Raw genomic sequence first — 24,496 nt, forward strand, 5'->3', positions numbered from 1 at the left:
AGTCATAACATCCAACAATCATCAGATTTACATTCACATACACATCACTACAGGTACTATTTATTTATTTTCAAAATATATAAAAAACATAATTTTCATTTATATTAGTTAGAATCACTAAACATTAATATCATTTTTTCAATACAAAAGGAACCTTTTTCTGGACATATCCAATACAAAACATATATATATATTATATCCACACATAGCTTTACGACTCTCCCACCATTGATATCGATATATTAGGCATATCTAGAAATGTCCATATCCTTATGGGGGCATCTCTTTCAGATACAAGATTGAAGCAAAACAAATGTGTATTAGTCTTCTCCATATTCACGATAAGTAAAAGACAGCAACCGGTATTACAAATTTATCACATGAAAGAATAGAGCTTTCCAAAAAACTCGAACAACATATATACACAAAATGTATGATAGAGTCTAAAACATTTAATAATAGAACCCATCAGGGCCAAAAGGGATTTTTTTATTATTTTTGTAAAACATACATTACCTACGTGCCAATATTCACTATACATAGAGAACTATATTTCAAAGACTCACAGAGAACTAGAAAAGTTGTCAATTTACTGCATTCAAATATATCAACCTAACATTGCAATAATTAATACACAAAAAAATATAAAATAATTTTTTAGTACTGCATGTATTTGCTCTATTCTAATAATTCCTAATATAGTTCGAAATGAGCACATACAGGTAGGACATTTCAATCTGTCCAGGAAAGTCTTTTCTTAGAAATATATATTTTTTCAGGATAAAAAATCAATGAACACACTGATGTTCCTATTTTCAAAAAAAAATTCATATATTTTTTTATTATCATACATTTTTTTCATATTTTCTTCCCATTTTCATATTCAATTTTATGTATACACATATTACATTCACTTCATAAAAATGGCAAACATAGGCCTAGATTTGGAGTTCGGCGGTAGCCGTCAAAACCAGCGTTAGAGGCTCCTAACGCTGGTTTTGGCCGCCCGCTGGTATTTGGAGTCAGTGATTAAAGGGTCTAACGCTCACTTTTCAGCCGCGACTTTTCCATACCGCAGATCCCCCTACGCCATTTGCGTATCCTATCTTTTCAATGGGATATTTCTAACGCCGGTATTTAGAGTCGTTTCTGAAGTGAGCGTTAGAGCTCTAACGACAAAACTCCAGCCGCCTGAAAATAGCAGGAGTTAAGAGCTTTCTGGCTAACGCCGGTTCATAAAGCTCTTAACTACTGTACCCTAAAGTACACTAACACCCATAAACTACCTATGTACCCCTAAACCGAGCTCCCCCCACATCGCCGCCACTCGATTAAAATTTTTAACCCCTAATCTGCCGACCGCCACCTACGTTATACTTATGTACCCCTAATCTGCTGCCCCTAACCCCGCCGACCCCTGTATTACATTTATTAACCCCTAACCTGCCCCCCACAACGTCGCCGCCAGCTACTTAAAATAATTAACCCCTAATCTTCCGACCGCAAAGCGCCGCCACCTACGTTATCCCTATGTACCCCTAATCTGCTACCCCTAACACCGCCGACCCCTATATTATATTTATTAACCCCTAATCTCCCCCCCTCAACGTCGCCGACACCTGCCTACACTTATTAACCCCTAATCTGCCGAGCGGACCTGAGCGCTACTATAATAAAGTTATTAACCCCTAACCCGCCTCACTAACCCTATAATAAATAGTATTAACCCCCTAATCTGCCCTCCCTAACATCGCCGACACCTAACTTCAATTATTAACCCCTAATCTGACGACCGGAGCTCACCGCTATTCTAATAAATTGATTAACCCCTAAAGCTAAGTCTAACCCTAACACTAACACCCCCCTAACTTAAATATAATTTACATCTAACGAAATAAATTAACTCTTATTAAATAAATGATTCCTATTTAAAGCTAAATACTTACCTGTAAAATAAATCCTAATATAGCTACAATATAAATTATAATTATATTATAGCTATTTTAGGATTAATATTTATTTTACAGGCAACTTTGTAATTATTTTAACCAGGTACAATAGCTATTAAATAGTTAAGAACTATTTAATAGTTACCTAGTTAAAATAATAACAAATTTACCTGTAAAATAAATCCTAACCTAAGATATAATTAAACCTAACACTACCCTATCAATAAAATAATTAAATAAACTACCTACAATTACCTACAATTAACCTAACACTACACTATCAATAAATTAATTAAACACAATTCCTACAAATAAATACAATTAAATAAACTAGCTAAAGTACAAAAAATAAAAAAGAACTAAGTTACAAAAAATAAAAAAATATTTACAAACATAAGAAAAATATTACAACAATTTTAAACTAATTACACCTACTCTAAGCCCCCTAATAAAATAACAAAGCCCCCCAAAATAAAAAATTCCCTACCCTATTCTAAATTAAAAAAGTTACAAGCTCTTTTACCTTACCAGCCCTGAACAGGGCCCTTTGCGGGGCATGCCCCAAGAATTTCAGCTCTTTTGCCTGTAAAAGAATAAATACAATACCCCCCCCAATATTACAACCCACCACCCACATACCCCTAATCTAACCCAAACCCCCCTTAAATAAACCTAACACTAAGCCCCTGAAGATCTTCCTACCTTGTCTTCACCATCCAGGTATCACCAATCCGTCCTGGCTCCAACATCTTCATCCAACCCAAGCGGGGGTTGGCGATCCATCATCCGGTGCTGAAGAGGTCCAGAAGAGGCTCCAAAGTCTTCCTCCTATCCGGCAAGAAGAGGACATCCGGACCGGCAAACATCTTCTCCAAGCGGCATCTTCGATCTTCTTCCATCCGGTGCGGAGCGGGTCCATCTTGAAGCAGGCGACGCGGATCCATCCTCTTCTTCCGTTGTCTCCCGACTAATGACGGTTCCTTTAAGGGACGTCATCCAAGATGGCTTCCGTCGAATTCCGATTGGCTGATAGGATTCTATCAGCCAATCGGAATTAAGGTAGGAATTTTCTGATTGGCTGATGGAATCAGCCAATCAGAATCAAGTTCAATCCGATTGGCTGATCCAATCAGCCAATCAGATTGAGCTTGCATTCTATTGGCTGATCGGAACAGCCAATAGAATGCGAGCTCAATCTGATTGGCTGATTGGATCAGCCAATCGGATTGAACTTGATTCTGATTGGCTGATTCCATCAGCCAATCAGAAAATTCCTACCTTAATTCCGATTGGCTGATAGAATCCTATCAGCCAATCGGAATTCGAGGGACGCCATCTTGGATGACGTCCCTTAAAGGAACCGTCATTAGTCGGGAGACAACGGAAGAAGAGGATGGATCCGCGTCGCCTGCTTCAAGATGGACCCGCTCCGCACCGGATGGAAGAAGATCGAAGATGCCGCTTGGAGAAGATGTTTGCCGGTCCGGATGTCCTTTTCTTGCCGGATAGGAGGAAGACTTTGGAGCCTCTTCTGGACCTCTTCAGCACCGGATGATGGATCGCCAACCCCCGCTTGGGTTGGATGAAGATGTTGGAGCCAGGACGGATCGGTGATACCTGGATGGTGAAGACAAGGTAGGAAGATCTTCAGGGGCTTAGTGTTAGGTTTATTTAAGGGGGGTTTGGGTTAGATTAGGGGTATGTGGGTGGTGGGTTGTAATGTTGGGGGGGGGGTATTGTATTTATTCTTTTACAGGCAAAAGAGCTGAAATTCTTGGGGCATGCCCCGCAAAGGGCCCTGTTCAGGGCTGGTAAGGTAAAAGAGCTTGTAACTTTTTTAATTTAGAATAGGGTAGGGAATTTTTTATTTTGGGGGGCTTTGTTATTTTATTAGGGGGCTTAGAGTAGGTGTAATTAGTTTAAAATTGTTGTAATATTTTTCTTATGTTTGTAAATATTTTTTTATTTTTTGTAACTTAGTTCTTTTTTATTTTTTGTACTTTAGTTAGTTTATTTAATTGTATTTATTTGTAGGAATTGTGTTTAATTAATTTATTGATAGTGTAGTGTTAGGTTAATTGTAGGTAATTGTAGGTAGTTTATTTAATTATTTTATTGATAGGGTAGTGTTAGGTTTAATTATATCTTAGGTTAGGATTTATTTTACAGGTAAATTTGTTATTATTTTAACTAGGTAACTATTAAATAGTTCTTAACTATTTAATAGCTATTGTACCTGGTTAAAATAATTACAAAGTTGCCTGTAAAATAAATATTAATCCTAAAATAGCTACAATATAATTATAATTTATATTGTAGCTATATTAGGATTTATTTTACAGGTAAGTATTTAGCTTTAAATAGGAATCATTTATTTAATAAGAGTTAATTTATTTTGTTAGATTTAAATTATATTTAAGTTAGGGGGGTGTTAGTGTTAGGGTTAGACTTAGCTTTAGGGGTTAATACATTTATTAGAATAGCGGTGAGCTCCGCTCGGCAGATTAGGGGTTAATAATTGAAGGTAGGTGTCGGCGATGTTAGGGAGGGCAGATTAGGGGTTAATACTATTTATGATAGGGTTAGTGAGGCGGATTAGGGGTTAATAACTTTATTATAGTAGCGCTCAGGTCCGCTCGGCAGATTAGGGGTTAATAAGTGTAGGCAGGTGTCGGCGACGTTGAGGGGGGCAGATTAGGGGTTAATAAATATAATATAGGGGTCGGCGATGTTAGGGCAGCAGATTAGGGGTACATAGGGATAACGTAGGTTGCGGCGGTTTACGGAGCAGCAGATTAGGGGTTAAAAAAAATATGCAGGGGTCAGCGATAGCGGGGGGCGGCAGATTAGGGGTTAATAAGTGTAAGGTTAGGGGTGTTTAGACTCGGGGTACATGTTAGAGTGTTAGGTGCAGACGTAGGAAGTGTTTCCCCATAGGAAACAATGGGGCTGCGTTAGGAGCTGAACGCTGCTTTTTTGCAGGTGTTAGGTTTTTTTTTCAGCTCAAACAGCCCCATTGTTCCCTATGGGAGAATCGTGCACGAGCACGTTTTTGAGGCTGGCCGCGTCCGTAAGCAACTCTGGTATCGAGAGTTGCATTTGCGGTAAAAATGCTCTACGCTCCTTTTTTGGAGCCTAACGCAGCATTTGTTTGAACTCTCGATACCAGAGTTAAATTTATGGTGCGGCCAGAAAAAAGCCCGCGGAGCGTTAACAGCCCTTTTACCGCCAAACTCCAAATCTAGGCCATAGTTCGACCTTCTTAACATATGCCATTACATATCATATTTTATTTTTATTATTTTTTGATCCGTATTCACAATAATAGGTTAAAATAGTTTAGACATCACTCAATTTTACAAAATAATATTAGAAGTTCAAGTGCATTGCAATCCTATATACAATCGGATGATCATGTACTTTTTCATGTATGCACTTTCTCTTTGTAACAGCGGTGAGCCTGGATTAGCTTGCGTGCTGATATGTACTGCTGTATCCATTATGCAGTGTTATTCTTTAGGTTAGACAAATGTCATTTTATTGTGTTTATTATGAAGTGAATATGTACTGCTGTATCCATTATGCAGTGTTATTCTTTAGGTTAGACAAATGTCATTTTATTGTGTTTATTATGAAGTGTGATCTCTCTTTTTTAAAAAATGTCATTTTATTATGTATTGTTTACAGCTATTAGAATAGCGTAAAACGGCCCAGATAACACTGTCTTTTGAGGAATAATATATAGAAGTTCCAATTGTATTCACATCTTATGAACAAACTAACTGTTTATGCACAAATTTTATGTATGGTTTGTAACAGCGGCGAATCTGTGTTGGCTCGCACGCTGATTGGTACAGCTGTATATCACGAAACCTGATCTTCTATAACACTGACCAAGACATGTTCTTAATTTGAACAGCTGTGAGTCCATGCCGGCCTCTAAGTTGAATCCTGTGATTTGTTTTTATTGGACGAAAATTCCTTGTGACAACTTCCGTTTTTAATTTACAAATGTGTATATATTGTTACTATTTGCAACCTTGTATATTCGCTTTAATATCTGATGAAACGACCCTTGGAGGTCGAGAAACGCGTCATAATAAAGCCTTCATTCTTTTATCTTGGAAGTTGTCCGTTATCTTTTATCCTGTGCTACCACACAAGATTTCAAACATTCTACTATACCACCTCCCACGGTCAAACGGAAGGTATTCTTTGAGCTGACATCAAAAAGGGAAGATCCTAGGAGTTATCGTCTGGCAGTGTACTAGCCACTGATTTAAGTGCTAGCAGGCGAGATTGTACTGGTCACAGAACAGTACCACAGCTTCTGGTAAGCACATTATTGTTCTACGCTTGTGCTATTTGTTTCAAAACGATATCACCCTATGTGGCGTCCTATTTACTTCATATCTCTATAGTCACACTCCTGCTCTGGAACTTAGAGGAGCTGCCCATGGGGAACTGACCGCCAGGAATACTATCCATCTAGGGACATTAGCCATTACGGCTTTCCCATCCGACCATTGAAAATGACTATAACCCTAAATACTTTCTCACCATTGTTACAAACACCTCTCCTTTCCTAACAGCGCGCCTTTATATCCCCTTCTGGGATATCACATTAAATGATATTTGTAAAAGTTTAGTTTCCATAAATTACTCTAGATTCTACAAAGTAATGGGAGTCGCCATGTTTGAACTAGTTTTCTATTGATCTCTGTCTTCTGATGAGAACAATTAGGGAAAGAGATATAAACCAGGCAATAAAGTAGTTTGTGTAAACAAGGCTGTGTGTAATACCACACAACCTTGTTTGTATTAGTCTATTTTATTGCCTGTTTTATGTATCTGTTTCTAATTGTTTGCAGCAGGACAGTGAGATAAGCTTAATCCCTTCACTACTGGAACTTTCAGAGAACAGCTTCCAAAATTATGGAAAATATTTAGGATTTTTGCTATCACTCCAGTTAAACAAAAATAGAGGCTTGTTTTTTTTATTTATTTTTTATTTACCTGTCAAAACTATATATACTTTCTTAAGAAGACAACCCAAGACCAATTTTGGTATATTTCATTACACCATTTCCCTGCCAAATGCAATCATATAAAAAAAAAAATGTTCACTTTTTCACAAACTATGGGTTTTTCACTGAAATTATTTACAAACTGCTTGTGTAATCATGGAAAAAAAAAGATTGTAAAAGCTTATTTGGGATCCCCTTTGTTCAGAAATAGTAGACATATATGGCTTTGTCATTGTTTTTTGGTAAATAGAAGGCCACTAATTGCAGTGGTGCACCACACTTCTATTATTCCCGGCAGTGAAGGGGTTAATAAGGAAGCTTGTAAGGTTAATTTTAGCTTTAGTGTAGAGATTACCCTCCCATATGACATCTTCCAAGCAGCTCTCTTCCCTCCCTCACCCCCACTGGTCACCACCGTCTTAGGTACTGGCAGACAGTCTGCCAGTATGAAGATTTAAGGCAATTTTTTTAATGAAATATTTTTTTATATTTTGTAATATTTTATGCAGTGTAGGATCTCCCTTACCCTTCAACCTCCCTGATCCCTCCCAAAAAAAAAAACTCTAACCCCCCCATCTAACTAGTGTAATGGCAGCTGTATTTTTTATTTTAATTTCTGTAGTGTAGTGGTCTCCCCAACTCTGGATTGTTAGTTAGGGAGCCCCCACCCTTTTTTTTTAGTGTAGCTCCCCTTCTCTCCCTGCCCCTTTATTAATTCTATTTTCTGTAGTGTAGGTGAATCACACTCCCTCCCCCTTCCACTGTTGGACCATCCACCTGCCTCACAGATTCCTTCCCACACATCACGCCGGCACCGGTAGATGACACACACAGTGTCCTCGTCTATAATGATCTGGCATCTTCCTTCATTTGGAACTGCAGCACTAGATGGAAGATCTGAAGACAGATGTGATGAGCTCAGGAACTCCAGCTCTTGGCTATAACTCAACAGTCAAGATTGCTGGAGCTTCCTGCAGCTCAGACGTATATAAATGCCATGCAGTACAATAAGCAAAGTAAAACAAAAATACAAAAACAGGAGCGCTACAGCTGAAGGTGGAGGTGAAAGTTATTAAATCCAATATAAGTAATATAAAGTGACCTGTGTATTAATAAATGTGAAAGTCTAAGTGTTAGGTGAAAGGTATATACCTTCAATAGAAACGTGCAAATGCTATTAAAACAATGAGCAAAAACAGTACCAAATTAACCTTTTAAGGACACAGCTTTCAGTTTGCTCAATTGTTTTATGGCAGAAAAATTCCGTCATATATCCTTAAGAGGTTAATTAGTAATAAATAATATCTAATAGAAGCGAAACTAATCAGATGTAGTTGCAACCTGAAGTGACTTTTCATTTGTTTGTAGCTGGAGCTACAACTCACATATTTACCACCTTTGAAATATCTGTGATTGTGATTTGCCAATCACAGACTCTGGACTGAGACAACCGCTAACAAGGTTAACCTGTTCTAATAAGCAAGCACTTTTTGTTGGCCTACTTTGGAACTCACTGATCCTTTGAAAATTTTGGAGAACGCCTAATAGAGTGTTTTTTCTACACATTACCTCTACAAGTATCTTGCGTACTGTCAGGCACTTAAGAGCAGATACTTCATGCTGTGGAAACAAACAGTTACCATCTCGAGCTGAACTGCAATTAGGCCCAATCAGACGGCTTATCCAGGACAGTGCCCATAAAGGTGACGTCATCCTGCTACGGCTGTAATTCCACTCAGAGAGGACACAGAGTGTATACAGCCTGGGGGTAAGCCTGGGTTTGCTAGCAAACAAATATACTTTTGGGACTTTCTCCTTGCATTACCATTGAGATATTGAACAGACTAAGTCAATAACCGCTGGCTCTATTTTCACAGATTTTTTATGTGGTGGCAACCTTGTTTTTATAGTTAACGGAGACGTCCGTTTTTAATATATTTTTAATATAATTCTCTCAGTGATTAATTTGATGTTTTGTTTTTATATGTGTTATTAAATCTTGGCACAAGCCATTTTTTCCCATATTTGTTTGGACATTGATTATTTTCGCTTCTATTAGATATTATTTATTACTAATTAATTTGGTACTGTTTTTGCTCATTGTTTTAATAGCATTTGCACGTTTCCATTGAAGGTATATACCTAACACTTAGACTTTCACATTTATGAATACACAGGTCACTTTATATTACTTATATTGGATTTAATAACTTTCACCTCCACCTTCAGCTGTAGCGCTCCTGTTTTTGTATTTTTGTTTTATTGTTATTACCTATGTGAGGGACTCATAGGTTCTTTCAGGAGTTTGGTGGCCTCACCCTGCGCTCATTATATATCCCTTGCTTGACAATAAGCAAAGTACTGCACAACGTATACAGTATATATATATATATATATATATATATATATATATATATCAAAATGAGTTAAGGGGTTAAAACTTAAGTTTAGACATGACGGCAACCATTACTTCACAGAAACTCAGTAGAATTAAATACAAATTACAGGGAACTGGGATAAAAGATAGAATGTATATGTAAAGTAGATTACAAAACATTTTAACTACACATAATTAAACATGTTATGTTATATTACAATCTTATATAATTTATTCCTTTAAGTATAAGTGGGTAAATAGCTTATTCCTATTAACTCAAGATAAAAAATGTTTGACCAATCACATATTGGAGGAAGATATGCATTAATAACATAAAACAATATTTCATTGGATTTAGAGTAACTGATCTCAGCAGTGCCTTCATTTTCCAACCCATACTTTTTATACAAAAATACAAAGCATATTAAGCTATAAGTATATTGTAACATATTTAGAACCAAACATGTAACTCTGTTTTTAAATATGGTAAACATGTAATCTAATTATGAGCATATGAGGTATAGTATAAATAAGCATATTTTTGAGCCAAATAGCAAAGTTAGAACTTTTATTTCTAATGGGTTTAAGATAATATCACTTATAAACACTTAAAAAATATTTTTCTCTTACATAAGTCAAATGCCAAAATATGTCTAAGATGAAAGCAAAATATTCTAGTATGTTAGTTTGTAATGCATTATTTAATTTGATTAAAAATAAAAAGCAAATAAAGTCAAAATATAAACTCTAAAACATAATAAACGTTGTTGCATTGTCACATTGAAAACTATACAATGTAACTGATGAAATGCATAGCAATAGTGAAAAATATATATGCAATAGAGAAAAAAAAGACCTTTGCCTGAGCAGACAAAAGGAGAATTTAATTTTCATAACTCACTGCTGTTGTGCACTTTATTCAAGGAACACAGGATATTACCGAAAATGAAGAGTCTGTTCCTCCAGTAAAGTTGTCATTGTATGAAAATCCACCTGTCCTTTTCCCTGGTAATAAATATGAAAACAAATTATTCATTTTGGTTATGCAGACTGATTGAGCAATGAGCATATCATATAGTAACCTACAATACAAATACAGTATTAGAAGTGTATGAATCTGAAGTGGACGGCTGGGGAGAAACTGGGAAATGTAAAACGAGGAAGAGATGAAAGGTCATTATTTCAAAGATGGTTCTAGATCAGACATGTGCTTTGGAAAAATATTTTTTTTAGGAAATAAAAAAAACCTCTCTTTTGCATCATCCAAAAGTCATTAATTGGTTGTTTGGAATCCATACATCCCCTATTACCTGTGGGGAAATTGTTCAGAGCAGAAGAAGAGAAGTTGTGAAATATTTAAACTTAAAGGGACAGTCTAGACCCAATACTTCTTTATTACTTATTGTTATATACCAGAAAATCATCCTGCAACAGGTTCCACATCTATAAGATTGTAAGAAGTACATGAAACGTTTAAATAATCATCATTTGTTATTGTTAACATAAACAGTATATATTTGCTAACAGTAAGAACATTAACCCCTTTGTGCCGGTACTATAGTGTTAACATTGAAACAAAGTTCCAATGTGAACACTATTAGTAAAAATGAAATCATGTGATCGTCGATGCAGATTTCAAAGCTAGGATCGGAACATGGGGAACTGCCTAGGCTGTTAGACATGCACCATGTCGATTCTTAGGTGCGTCAAAGGGGGAAACTGCAGGATGGCGTATAAGGTAGGAAGTTCCATGCCGTCCTAACGGTGTTAAAGCACAGTGTTCTTAGGATCACATATAATGTCCAAATGGCTTGAATGAGTTAAATATCATGTTTATTTGAAAAACATGGTATAAATTGTACAACATACTACTGGGATTCATTGCTAAAATAGCTCTAGAAATATATTAAAAGGTGACACAAAATTCTACAAAAGTGACTTTGTAGGTAAGAAAACAAAATTGACGTTTGGTAAAATATAAAAATGAGCAATATGGAGTGCGAGGAGGAAATGACCTACAAAAGCTAAAATAGACAACAGAATGAAAGAAGAGAGAAACTTTGAGTCAGGAGAGAACAAAAAAGCTTTGAGTCAGGCTTAGTGGTTAGAGGTTAGATAGAGTATTAAAGGGAATAAATGAGAATATAAATAATTATTTAAATAAAGGGAAGGAGACAGTGAGAGGAGGAAGAGTTGTGTAAAAACAAATTCCCCTTAGCACTTGTGTTGGATTTTTCATTACTCAGAAACAATACTTGCCCCAGATAAATGAAGCTATTAGAGGCTCCAGCTCAGTAAGTGCACTTGAGTTTTATTGTTACCTTTTAAAATTCTTTTCATGCTCGTTAACTTTTCATTCAATGTGTCAGCAGCATTTAGGTTCTGCAGCCCAATGGATCCATTTGTACGAGAACCACTAGATCTAAGACAGGCTTTTTCTGCTTTTGAGAAGAGGAAGAGATCTCCGGCTAGTCTCCCGATACTAGGCTGTGTCTGAAGGATACGGGCTCTCTCAAGATCACTGCTGTCATCAACATCATCAATCACCACCAGAATCTTCTCCCTGTCTACAAACACAGACACTGTATAATATGGGGTAACATTGTTTCATTTACAATTATTTGTATTAGGTTTTAGGTCATTACCAATAAATTATATCGCTGCCGTATCATTTTTAGGGAGGGAGCAGGGGGAATGAGGGAGAGGGGGATCCTATATGGGATCCGATGTGGGAAAGGGATCTAGGAAGGGGTAGGGTAAAAGGGGGGGCAGCTACACTACAAAAAAAAAAAAAAATTTGTTTGTGTTTTTTTAAAAATAATTATAAATTTCAGCAAACTTGGGTACTGGCAGATAGCTGCCAGTATCTAAGATGGCGGCATTTATTTTTTTTTGCAAAGTTGTCACAGTGTGTAATATATTTCTTCCTAAAATTGCATGTTTGCTACATGAGCCTAATTGTTCTTCATTGTACTAAACATTAAACTATTATAAATATCAGATTTACAAATTATTAACACTGGAGATTTGCATTCAGGCATCGGACAAAAACAAATTAATCTGAATTTATGCCAATTGGGCGATTCCACCACTATACAAGTAGAAAAATACATTATAGGACAAAATAGACAAAGAACGAATGATTGCTAGTGGCTTGTCCATGCCATTTGCCACTACAAAAAAATTGCAGGAAGGGTGGGAAAGTTGGAAAGGAGCAATAAAAAAGTCTGGCTAATCAGCTACTTAGTTTGTAATGATGTGCAGGGGGTCTGACCATTCATGTGTTCATCATCCCCTGCACAATCCTACCATAGTATTACTAATGACTGATGTTAGGGATAGCCATTCAGGCACTAAATGTTATTTTTAGTCCTGCAGGATTTTCTAATCAAGCATTAATCTGTCATAGGGAGGTGGGAGATTAGAGGGTGCCCAGCCATTTTCAATCACTTTGACTAAAAGGGGTCAGATGCAAATCCCAAAGTTAGGAAGTACAGGCTGCAATGAATCAGTGAGTTATAGGGTAGATCACACTAATTTAGAGAAGCTTAGCAAATTATTTAAAGGGACAGGAAACCCCAAACTTTTCTTTTGTGATTCGGATAGAAGATACAATTTTAATCAACTTTCCTACTTACTTCTATTATCAAATTTGCTTCATTCTCTTGTAATTCTTTGCTGAAGGAGCAAAATTGCACTACTGGCAGCTAGCTGAACACATCGAGTTAGCCAATCACTAGACACAAATGTGTGCATGCACCGATCAGCAGCTAGCTCCCACTAGTGTAGGATATGTGCGTATTCTTTTTCAACAATGGATACTAACAGAACAAAGCACATTTGAAAATAGAAGTGAATTTAAAAGTATCTTAACCACTTAATGACCAAGGATGTGCTAGGTACGTCCTCCAAAAAACGGTCCTTAACAACCATGGATGTACCTACCACGTCCTTGGTCAAAATGAGCACTGGAAGCATTCGCAATTCCTTCCAGACTCTCTCAGGGTATTGCAGTGATGCCTCAATATTGTAACCGATGCAGAGCGGGCCACTCTGTGAGGGGGAAGGAAGGATAGAGGGATCCAATCTGGGAAAGGGTTCTGGGAGGAGCTACACTACAGTTTGTTTTTTTAAATAAGTATAAATTGCATCAAACTGGGTACTGGCAGACAGCTGCCAGGACCTAAGATGGTGGCAAATAAGTAGAGGGAGGAGGGTTAGAGAGCAGTTTGGGGGGGATCGGGGAGGTTGGGGGGATCCTACATTGCAGAAAATATAATTTTAAAAAAATATTGAGAAAAAAAAAAGTGCCTTTTATTTTCATACTGGCTGACTTTCTGCCAGTACTTAAAGTGAAGCTGAACCCAATTTTTTTCTTTTATGATTCAGATAGAGCATGAAATTTTAAGCAACTTTCTAATTTACTCCTTTTATCAAATTTTCTTCATTCTCTTGGTATGTTTATTTGAAAAGCAAGAATGTCAGTTTAGATGCCGGCCCATTTTTGGTGAACAACCTGGGTTGTCCTTGCTGATTGGACAGCACCAATAAACAAGTGCTGTCTATGGGGCCTAGTTATCAACGTGTCTACTTTACCTGCCTTCGCCGGCCCAATACGCCTGCCTAAGCTCGCCTACCATCGCCGCCGCGGACCTGAAAATTTTTGCCTAAGTTATCAAAAAATCTGTCAAAAAGCCGCGCACCAAGTACGGGGCGATGAGCAGCGGACTGTGAGAGTTATCACTCATCCGATCTCGCTGCTCTTCTGCTTTTTTACAGCTTTATTGCTAGCCTGTCACTAAGCACCCATACTAACTACACTGTTCTACCCCCTATACCGGCGCCCCCGGAGCCCCCCGCAACTAAAGTTATTAACCCCTAAACCGCCACTCCTAGACCCCGCCGCAACTCTTATAAATGTATTAACCCCTAAACCGCCGATCCTGGACACCGCCGCCACCTACATTATACCTAGTAACCCCTATCCTGCCCCCCTATACAGCCGCCACCTATAATAAAGTTATTAACCCCTATCCTGCGGATCCCGGACCTTGCCGCAACTAAATAAATAGTTTAACCCCTAAACCGCCACTCCCGGACCCCGCCGCAACCTATATAAAACGTATTAACCCCTAATCTGCCCCCCCTACACCGTCGCCACCTATAATAAATGTATTAACCCCTATCCTGCTCCCCCTACACCGCCGCCACTGTAATAAAATTATTAACCTCTAAACCTAAGTCTAACACTAACCCTAACACCCCCTAACTTAAATATTAATTAAATAAATCTAAATAATATTGCTATTATTAACTAAATTAATCCTATTTAAAAATAAATACTTACCTTTAAAATAAACCCTAATATAGCTACAATATAAATAATAATTATATTGTAGCTATCTTAGGATTTATTTTTATTTTACAGGCAACTTTCAATTTATTTTAACTAGGTACAATAGCTATTAAATAGTTATTAACTATTTAATAGCTACCTAGTTAAAATAAAGAGAAATTTACCTGTAAAATAAAAACTAACCAAAGTTACAATTACACCTAACACTACACTATACTTTAATAAATGAATCCTATTTAAAACTAAATACTTACCTGTAAAATAAACCCCAACATAGCTACAATGTAATTAATAATTACATTGTAGCTATTTTAGGATTTATATTTATTTTACAGGTAATTTTGTATTTATTTTAGCTAGTTAGAATAGTTATTAAATAGTTATTAACTATTTAATAACTACCTAGCTAAAAGAAATACAAAATTACCTGTAAAATAAATCCTAACCTAAGTTACAATTAAACCTAATACTACACTATCATTAAATAAATTAAATAAATTAGCTACAAATAACTACAATTAAATTAAATAAACTAACTAAAGTACAAAAAATAAAAAAAGCTAAGTTACAAAAAATTTAAAAAATAAGTTACAAACATTTTAAAAATATTACAACAATTTTAAGCTACTTACACCTAATCTAAGACCCCTAATAAAATAACAAAGCCCCTTAAAATAAAAAAATTCCCTACCCTATTCTACATTAAAAAGTTACCATCTCTATTACCTTACCAGCCCTTAAAAGGGCCTTTTGTGGGGCATGCCCCAAAGAAAACAGCTCTTTTGCTTGTAAAATAAAAATACAACCCCCCCAACATTAAAACCCACCACCCACATACCCCTAATCTAACCCAAACCCCCCTTAAATAAACCTAACACTACCCCCCTGAAGATCATCCTACCTTGAGCCGTCTTCAGCCAGCCGACCACCGATGGAACCGAAGAGGAGATCCGGAGCGGCAGAAGTCATCATCCAAGGGGCGCTGAAGAAGTCTTCCATCCGATTGAAGTCATCATCCAGGCGGCGCTGAAGAGGTCTTCCATCCGATAGGAGTCTTCATCCAGGTGGCGTCTTCAATCTTCATCCATCCGGAGCGGAGCGGAGCCATCTTCAGACGAGCCGACGCGGAGCCATCCTCTTCTTCCCGACGACTAACGACGAATAAAGGTTCTTTTAAGGGACGTCATCCAAGATGGCGTCCCTTCAATTCCGATTGGCTGATAGGATTGTATCAGCCAATCGGAATTAAGGTAGGAAAAATCTGATTGGCTGATTGAATCAGCCAATCAGATTGAAGTTCAATCCGATTGGCTGATCTAATCAGCCAATCAGATTGAGCTCGCATTCTATTGGCTGATCAGAACAGCCAATAGAATGCGAGCTCAATCTGATTGGCTGATTGGATCAGCCAATCAGATTGAACTTCAATCTGATTGGCTGATTCAATCAGCCAATCAGATTTTTCCTACCTTAATTCCGATTGGCTGATAGAATCCTATCAGCCAATCGGAATTGAAGGGACGCCATCTTGGATGACGTCCCTTAAAGGAACCGTCATTCGTCGTTAGTCGTCGGGAAGAAGAGGATGGCTCCGCGTCGGCTCGTCTGAAGATAGCTCCGCTCCGGATGGATGAAGATTGAAGACGCCGCCTGGATGAAGACTTCTATCGGATGGAAGACTTCTTCAGCGCCCCTTGGATGATGACTTCTGCCGCTCCGGATCTCCTCTTCGGTTCCATCGGTGGTCGGCTGGCTGAAGACGGCTCAAGGTAGGATGATCTTCAGGGGGGTAGTGTTAGGTTTATTTAAGGGGGGTTTGGGTTAGATTAGGGGTATGTGGGTGGTGGGTTTTAATGTTGGGGGGGTTGTATTTTTATTTTACAGGCAAAAGAGCTGTTTTCTTTGGGGCATGCCCCACAAAAGGCCCTTTTAAGGGCTGGTAAGGTAATAGAGCTGGTAACTTTTTAATGTAGAATAGGGTAGGGAATTTTTTTATTTTGGGGGGCTTTGTTATTTTATTTGGGGTCTTAGATTAGGTGTAAGTAGCTTAAAATTGTTGTAATATTTTTAAAATGTTTGTAACTTATTTTTTTATTTTTTGTAACTTAGCTTTTTTATTTTTTGTACTTTAGTTAGTTTATTTAATTTAATTGTAGTTATTTGTAGCTAATTTATTTAATTAATTTAATGATAGCGTAGTGTTAGGTTTAATTGTAACTTAGGTTAGGATTTATTTTACAGGTAATTTTGTATTTCTTTTAGCTAGGTAGTTATTAAATAGTTAATAACTATTTAATAACTATTCTAACTAGCTAAAATAAATACAAAGTTACCTGTAAAATAAATATAAATACTAAAATAGCTACAATGTAATTATTAATTACATTGTAGCTATCTTAGGGTTTATTTTACAGTTAAGTATTTAGTTTTAAATAGGAATAATTTAGTTAATGATAGTGTAGTGTTAGGTGTAATTGTAACTTAGGTTAGTTTTTATTTTACAGGTACATTTCTCTTTATTTTAGCTAGGTAGCTATTAAATAGTTATTAACTATTTAATAGCTATTGTACCTATTTAAAATAAATTGAAATTTGCCTGTAAAATAAAAATAAATCCTAAGATAGCTACAATATAATTATTATTTATATTGTAGCTATATAAGGGTTTATTTTAAAGGTAAGTATTTATTTTTAAATAGGATTAATTTAGTTAATAAGAGAAATATTATTTAGATTTATGTAATTAATATTTATGTTAGGGGCTGTTAGGGTTAGTGTTAGACTTAGGTTTAGGGGTTAATAATTTTATTACAGTGGCGGCGGTGTAGGGGGGGCAGGATAGGGGTTAATAAATTTATTATAGGTGGCGACGGTGTAGGGGGGGCAGGATAGGGGTTAATAACTTTATTATAGGTGGCGATGGTGTGGGGGGGCAGGATAGGGGTTAATAAATTTATTATAGAGTCGGTGGTGTAGGGGGGGCAGGATAGGGGTTAATAGGTATAATGTAGGTGGCGGCGGGGTCCAGGAGCGGCGGTTTAGGGGTTAATACATATATTATAGTTGCGGCGGGGAACTATCAGATTGTTAGTCAAACCTCTGTCCTACCTCACTGCAAAGCTCTCACTCTCTACTATCAGATTGTTGGGAGCGGCGGTTTAGGGGTTAACATATTTATTATAGCTTGCGGTGGGCTCCGGGAGCGGCGGTTTAGGGGGTAAACACTTTATTTAGTTGCGGCGGTGTAGGGGGGGACAGATTAGGGGTGTTTAGACTCGGGGTACATGTTAGGGTATTAGGTGTAGAAACTACCATAGAAATCAATGGGATGTCTGGCAGCAGCAAACATGAACTTTCACTATGGTCAGACTCCCATTGATTCCTATGGAATCCGCCGCCTCCAGGGTGGCAGTTTGAAAACCAGGTACGCTGGGCCAGAAAAGTGCCGAGCGTACCTGCTAGTTTTTTGATAACTAGCAAAAGTAGTCAGATTGTGCCGCACTTGTGTGCGGAACATCTGTAGTTACGTAAGCATCGATCTGTGTCGGACTGAGTCTGGCGGATCGAAGCTTATGTCACAAAATTCTACTTTTGCCGGTGTCTAGGGCTTGATAACTAAGGCGAATCAGCCTCGCCACAAATACGCTGCGGAATTCCAGAGTATTTGAGGTTGACGGCTTGATAACTAGGGGCCTATGGCTCTGAACCCAAAAATTGCTAGCTCCTTAGCTTAGATGCCTTCTTTTTAAAATAAAGATAGAAAGAGAACAAATTAAACTTGATAATAGGAGTAAATCAGGAAAGAAAAAATTTGGGTCCAGTGTCCCTTTAAAATGGGGTTGACCATTGGGGGATGAGGGAGGGAAGAGAGCTGTTTGAGAGGGGTTAGGGAGGGATTAGGGGGTGGGATGTGTCAGGTGGGAGGGTAATCAATACACTAAAGCTAAAAATCAACCCTACAAGCTACCTAATTAACCCCTTTACTGCTGGGCATAATACAAGTGTGGTGAGCAGCGGCAATTAGCAACCTTCTAATTACCAAAAAGCAATGCCAAAGCCATAAATATCTGCTATTTCTGAACAAAGGGGATCCCAGAGAAGCTTTTACAACTATTTGTGCTATGATTGCACAAGCTGTTTGTAAATAATTTCAGTGAGAAACTTAAAGTTTGTGAAAAAGTTGAATGATTTTTTTTAATTTGATCACATTTGGCAGTGAAATGGTGGCATGAACTATACCAAAATGAGCCTAGATTAATACTTTGGGTTGTTTACTAAAAAAAAATATATATAGTTTTTATAGGTAAATTTAAAAAAAAGGCTTTATTTCTGTTTAAATGGAGTGATAGCAAAAATGCTAAAATTCCCGGTCCTTTAATGGGTTAAGGGGGTAAACATTGGTTATTTCTAAACGCAGGACACAATTTAGAAACTATTTAGCATGGGTGATGTTAGTGGTTTCAGATGTGTAACAGCTTTTGGGGGTCATAGTTAGAAAATGTGTGGGTTTTTTTCAAATTTTTCATCATATTTAAAAAATAAAATATTTTTTTTTTATAGTATATTATAAGATATGATGAAAACAATGGTAACTTTAGAAAGTCCATTTAATGGTAAGAAAAACGGTATATAATATGTGTGGGAACAGTAAATGAGTAAGAGGAAAATTACAGCTAAACACAAACACCGCAAAAATGTAAAAACAGCCCTTGTCCTTAACGGTAACAAAATTGAAAAACGGTCTGGTCACTACGGGGTTAAAAATTACATATTCTATCTGATTCTTGCAAGATTAATTTTGACTTTCCTATCCCTTTAACTACAAAATCCCCAAGACTTTAATAATGAATTTTGTAGAAAAAAATTATTAGATAATCTTTTATAAAGGACTAGTCCTAAAGCCCGTGTACACGGGCCAATTTTTTAGGTACCGCGGTTCCAACCCTTGCTCCCTCTCTCTCCCCCCTCTCTTTTGCACTCTCTCTCCCCCCTCTCTTTTGAGTTCTCTCTCTCCCCCTTATTTTGCACTCTCCCCCCTCTTTTGCTCTCTCTCTCTCCCCTTTTTTGCTCTCTCTCTCCCCTCTTGTGCTCTCTCTCCCCCCTCTTTTGCTCTCTCTCACCTCTTTTGCTCTCTCTCCCCTCTTTTGCTCGCTCTCTCTCTCTCTCCCCCCCCTCATCTGCTCTTTCCCCCGTCTTGCTCTCTCTCGCCCTCTTTTGCTCTCTCTCTCCCCTATTTTGCTCTCTCCCCCCTCTTTTGCTCTCTCTCTCCCCCCTCTTTTGCTCTCTCTCTCTCTCCCCCCCTTCTCTTTTGCTCTCTCTCCCCCCTCTTTTGCGCTCTCTCTCCCCCCTCTCTTTTGCTCTCTCTCCCCCCTCTCTTTTGCTCTCTCTTCCCCTCTCTTTTGCTCTCTCTCTCCCCCTCTCTTTTGCTCTCTCTTCCCCTCTTTTGCACTCTCTCTTCCCCTCTTTTGTGCTCTCTCCCCCTCTCTTTTGCACTCTCTCTCCCCCTCTTTTGTGCACTCTCTCTCCCCCGTCTCTTTTAAACTCTCTCTCCCCCCTCTCTTTTAAACTCTCTCTCCCCCCCTCTCTTTTGAGCTCTCTCTCCCCCCTCTCTTTTGAGCTCTCTCTCCCCCCTCTCTTTTGAGCTCTCTCTCTCCCCTCACTCTTTTGCGCTCTCTCCCCCCTCTTTTTTGCGCTCTCTCCCCCTCTCTTTTGTGCTTTCTCCCCCTTGCGCTCTCTCCCCCTCTTTTTTGCGCTCTCCCCCCTCTTTTTTGCTCTCTCCCCCTCTCTTTTGCGCTCTCTCTCTCCCTCTTTTGTGCACTCTCTCTCCCCCTCTCTTTTGCGCTCTCTCTCTCCCTCTTTTGCTCTCTCTCTCCCTCTTTTGCGCTCTCTTTTAAACTCTCCCCCCTCTCTTTTGCGCTCTTTCTCCCCCCTCTCTTTTGCGCTCTCTGTCCCCCCTCTCTTTTGAGCTCTCTCTCTCCACCTCTTTTGTGCGCTCTCTCTCCCCCTCTCTTGCGCTCTCTCCCCCTCTCTTGCGCTCTCTCCCCCTCTCTTTTGCGCTCTCTCTCTCTCCCTCTTTTGCGCTCTCTCTCCCACCTCTCTTTTAAGCTCTCTCTCCCCCCTCTCTTTTGAGCTCTCTCTCTCTCCCCTCTCTTTTGAGCTCTCTCTCCCCCCTCTCTCTCCCCCTCTTTCTCTCCCACTCTCTTGCGCTCTCTCTCCCTCTTTTGCTCTTCCCCCCTCTCTCTGCTCGCTTTCTTTCTTTCCTTCCTTCCTCTGTTTTGTTCTCTCCCAACGGCCACGCCCCTCCCGCGCGCTCCCGCGAGGCCACGCCCCCTCATCACGCCCGCCAGCCACGCCCCGTCACGCCCCCATCACGGCACGCCCGACGCCGGTCACGCCCCCACCAGGCAGCTTCCGCAGTGCGCACTACTCTGCAGCTGAAGGCCAGGTGTGTTTGTCCGCGCGCAATCTCTACTGCGCATGACGGCTTCAGACAAACACACTTGGCCTTTTATAATATAGGATCGTAAGTGACCCCTGTATGTTCTGTTGCAATTGAAAGGTAGGTTCTTTTAATTGTTCAAATTATATAATGTTAAAGGGACAGTTAAGTCCAAATTAAACTTTCATGGTTCAGATAGGACATGTAATTTAAAACAACTTTCCAATTTACTTTTATCACCAACTTTGTTTTGTTCTCTTGGTATTCTTAGTTGAAAGGTAAACCTAGGAGATTCATATGCTAATTTCTTAGACCTTGATGGCCACCTCTAACTGAATGCATTTTGACACTTTTTCACCAGTAGAGGGTGTTAGTTCATGTGTTTCATATACATAACATTGTGCTCATGCACGTGGAGTTACCTAAGAGTCAGCACTGATTGGTTAAAATGCAAGTCTGTCAAAAGAACTGAAATAAGGGGTAAAAAGTGTATTAATATAACTGTGTTGGTTATGCAAAACTGGGGAATGGGCAATAAAGGGATTATCTATCTTTTAAAACAATACAAATTCTGGTGTAGACTGTCCCTTTAAAATTAGTTTTAAATATGCTGTTCCCATTGGAAATAATGGAAATTAATTTGAAACCAATATTCAGCCTAACAGGCCGCCCACATGAATGAAATCCATCTGAAACTAATATATTTTATACATATGAAACAAATCTTTCAGACAAAATAATTTTTTTTTCCCGTGCACATGTCTATTAGATAACAATGGTATTCTCACCTTTTGTATTTGACAAATAATCCAGTTCCCTGTCATAGATAGAATCTGTCACATTAGTAACATTAATCCTTCCTCTATTCAGTGAGTGATACAGGATGGCAAATGAACACTTTGCAACTTCATCATTAAAGTTCTGAGAGCTGTTATTGTTGATATAAACAGGTCGGACATCCTTGACGTCTGGCAGTTCCAAAAGGAAATTAATTAACCATTTATAGGTGCTTTCCGGTTCTCGTGAGAAGACTCCAACCAACATCTTACATAATATAATATTCTTCTTGGTGTCTAGAATTTCATGAAAATTCTAATCTTGATAAAAAAAAAAAAAATTCAAATTTCCTTATCAATGTAATATACAGTCCCCAATCCTGTATAATGCAAGAAAAAAATGCCATAATGTTTACATGTAAAAATATGGCTAAAGGGACAGTCTAGTCCAAAATAAACTTTCAGAATTCAGGTAGGGCATATCATTTTAAACAACTTTCCAATTTACTTTAATCACCAATTTTGCTTTGTTCTCTTTGTATTCTTAGTTGAAAGCTAAACTTAGGTGGTTCATATGCTAATTTCTTAGACCTTGAAGGCTGTCTCTTATATGAATGCATTTTGACAGTTTTTCACCACTAGAGGGTGTTAGTTCATGTTTGTCATATTGATAACACTGTGCTCACACATGTGAAGTTAACTAGGAGTCTGCACTGATTGGCTAAAATGCAAGTCTTTCAAAAGAACTAAAGTAAGGTAGCGGTTTGCCGAGGTACAAGGAAATCACAGAGGTAAAAAGTGTATTAATATAAATGTGTTGGTTATGCAAATTTAGGGAATCTGTAATAAAGGGATTTTCTATGTTTTAAAACAATAACAATTCTAGTGTAGACTGTCCCTTTAATTGTTTAATACTTAGCTGGTGAGCTCAAATTTGGCTCCTATAAATGAACATTTGTGGAAAAAACTATAATTTCTAATATCCTAGGTCATATTAAGGTGGGGGGGGGCACAAACACATCTTGATTTAAATGTTTATCTTTCATGTACATTTCTTGCCTTGTGACAGCAATTGTTTCCATGTTTCATGTGTGCCCTCATTTGTTCTAACGCTAATATGCCATGATATGATTAGCTGTTTTATTAATGTTGGAGGTGACACACTAATTTGTGCCCTTTGTGCCATTTACCATGTTGCTAGACCCTGTCAGATGCACTGGTTTCTTTTTACAGGTACCCGGGTGCACTTTTCTTGATCCTTTTACTGGCGCGGGCAGAACATAACCTGCTTTTGTCTGTTGATTGTCTGTTTTAAACTCTGACCTCTGTTGCCAACCTCCTGCCTATCTGACCTGTCTCTGCCTGCTGATTTGGACTGTTTTTTTGGTACTGGACCCTGGGCTGAACTGACCTTGCCTTTGTTTTCTCTTTACCGGTCAGCTGTTTAAACTGTTTACCTATGAATGACCCTGGCCTGGCTGATTTCTCTTTGGATACGTACCATATATCAGCTACTGATACACTGCTGGTTGGTTACATCCTGAAATATCAAGGATCTTGGTTGGCCAATACTATCATACATCAGACCCTGGGCCTACTTCCAGAGTGATAATATAGCACAACCGCATGAACCTTTTGGCAGAAGTAAAACCATACAGCTATAATATTCCTTCTGAATTAAATTTGTTTTTATTTACTTTAACCCTTTAAGGACACAGATTTCAGTTTGCTCAATTGTTTTATGACGGAAAAATTCCGTCATATGTCCTTAAGAGGTTAATTGTATTTTTTTCTGTTTACAAACATATGGCCAGAGTTTTGCGTTATGGCTGCCTTGCTGCTAACTTGCAAGTTATTTCCACCGCTCACCTTTAACAGCACTGGTATTACAGGTTTGCAAAAACCCGGTGTTAGCGGGCAATATTGCAGCGTTGATCTCCTTTGAGCTCCATACCGCACCCAAATACCAGCGCTGCAGTGAGCTGCTTTTACGTGCTCGTGCACAATTTCCCCATAGACATCAATGGGGAGAGCCGGCTAAAAAAAGCCTAACACCGGTATTACTGGAGCGTAAAGCGCCGTAACGCAGCCCAATTGATTCCTATGGGAAAAACACCCTAACATAAACCCTGAGTCTAAACACCCCTAATCTGCCGCCCCCGACATCGCGCCACCTACATTATACTTATTAACCGTCGCCCCCAATGTCTTCGCTACCTACCTACACTTAGTAACCCCTAATCTGTCGCCCCCAATGTCTCCGCCACCTACCTACACTTATTAACCCCTAATCTGCCGCCCCCAATGTCGCCGCCACCTACCTACACTTATTAACTCCTAATCTGCCGCCCCAATGTCATCGCTACCTATCTACACTTATAAACCCCTAATTTGCGGCCCCCAATGTCACCGCCACCTACCTACACTTATTAACCCCTAATCTGCTGCCCCCAATGTCACCGCCACTATACTAAAGTTATTAACCCCTAAACCTAACCCTAAGTCTAACCCTAACCCTAACACCCACTAACTTTAACATAATTAAAATAAATCCAAATAAAAATTACAATTG

The 24,496-nt window shown here is 38.5% G+C and overlaps 1 protein-coding gene across 1 annotated transcript in view; it reads right to left on the minus strand.

The window, feature by feature from the left end:
- Window positions 1-24,496, minus strand: part of LOC128641605 (uncharacterized) — a 100,239-nt gene that overhangs the window by 17,212 nt on the left and 58,531 nt on the right. The window contains exons 2-4 of the mRNA XM_053694143.1: window positions 21,937-22,240; window positions 11,675-11,920; window positions 10,294-10,358 (exon numbers count right to left, since the gene is read on the minus strand). Of these exons, the coding sequence (XP_053550118.1) occupies window positions 10,294-10,358; window positions 11,675-11,920; window positions 21,937-22,192 (567 nt within the window). The 5' untranslated portion in view covers window positions 22,193-22,240. The remainder of the gene's footprint in view (window positions 1-10,293; window positions 10,359-11,674; window positions 11,921-21,936; window positions 22,241-24,496) is intronic.

This window comes from Bombina bombina, chromosome 11 (genome assembly GCF_027579735.1).
Source record: "Bombina bombina isolate aBomBom1 chromosome 11, aBomBom1.pri, whole genome shotgun sequence".
Lineage (NCBI taxonomy): Eukaryota > Metazoa > Chordata > Amphibia > Anura > Bombinatoridae > Bombina > Bombina bombina.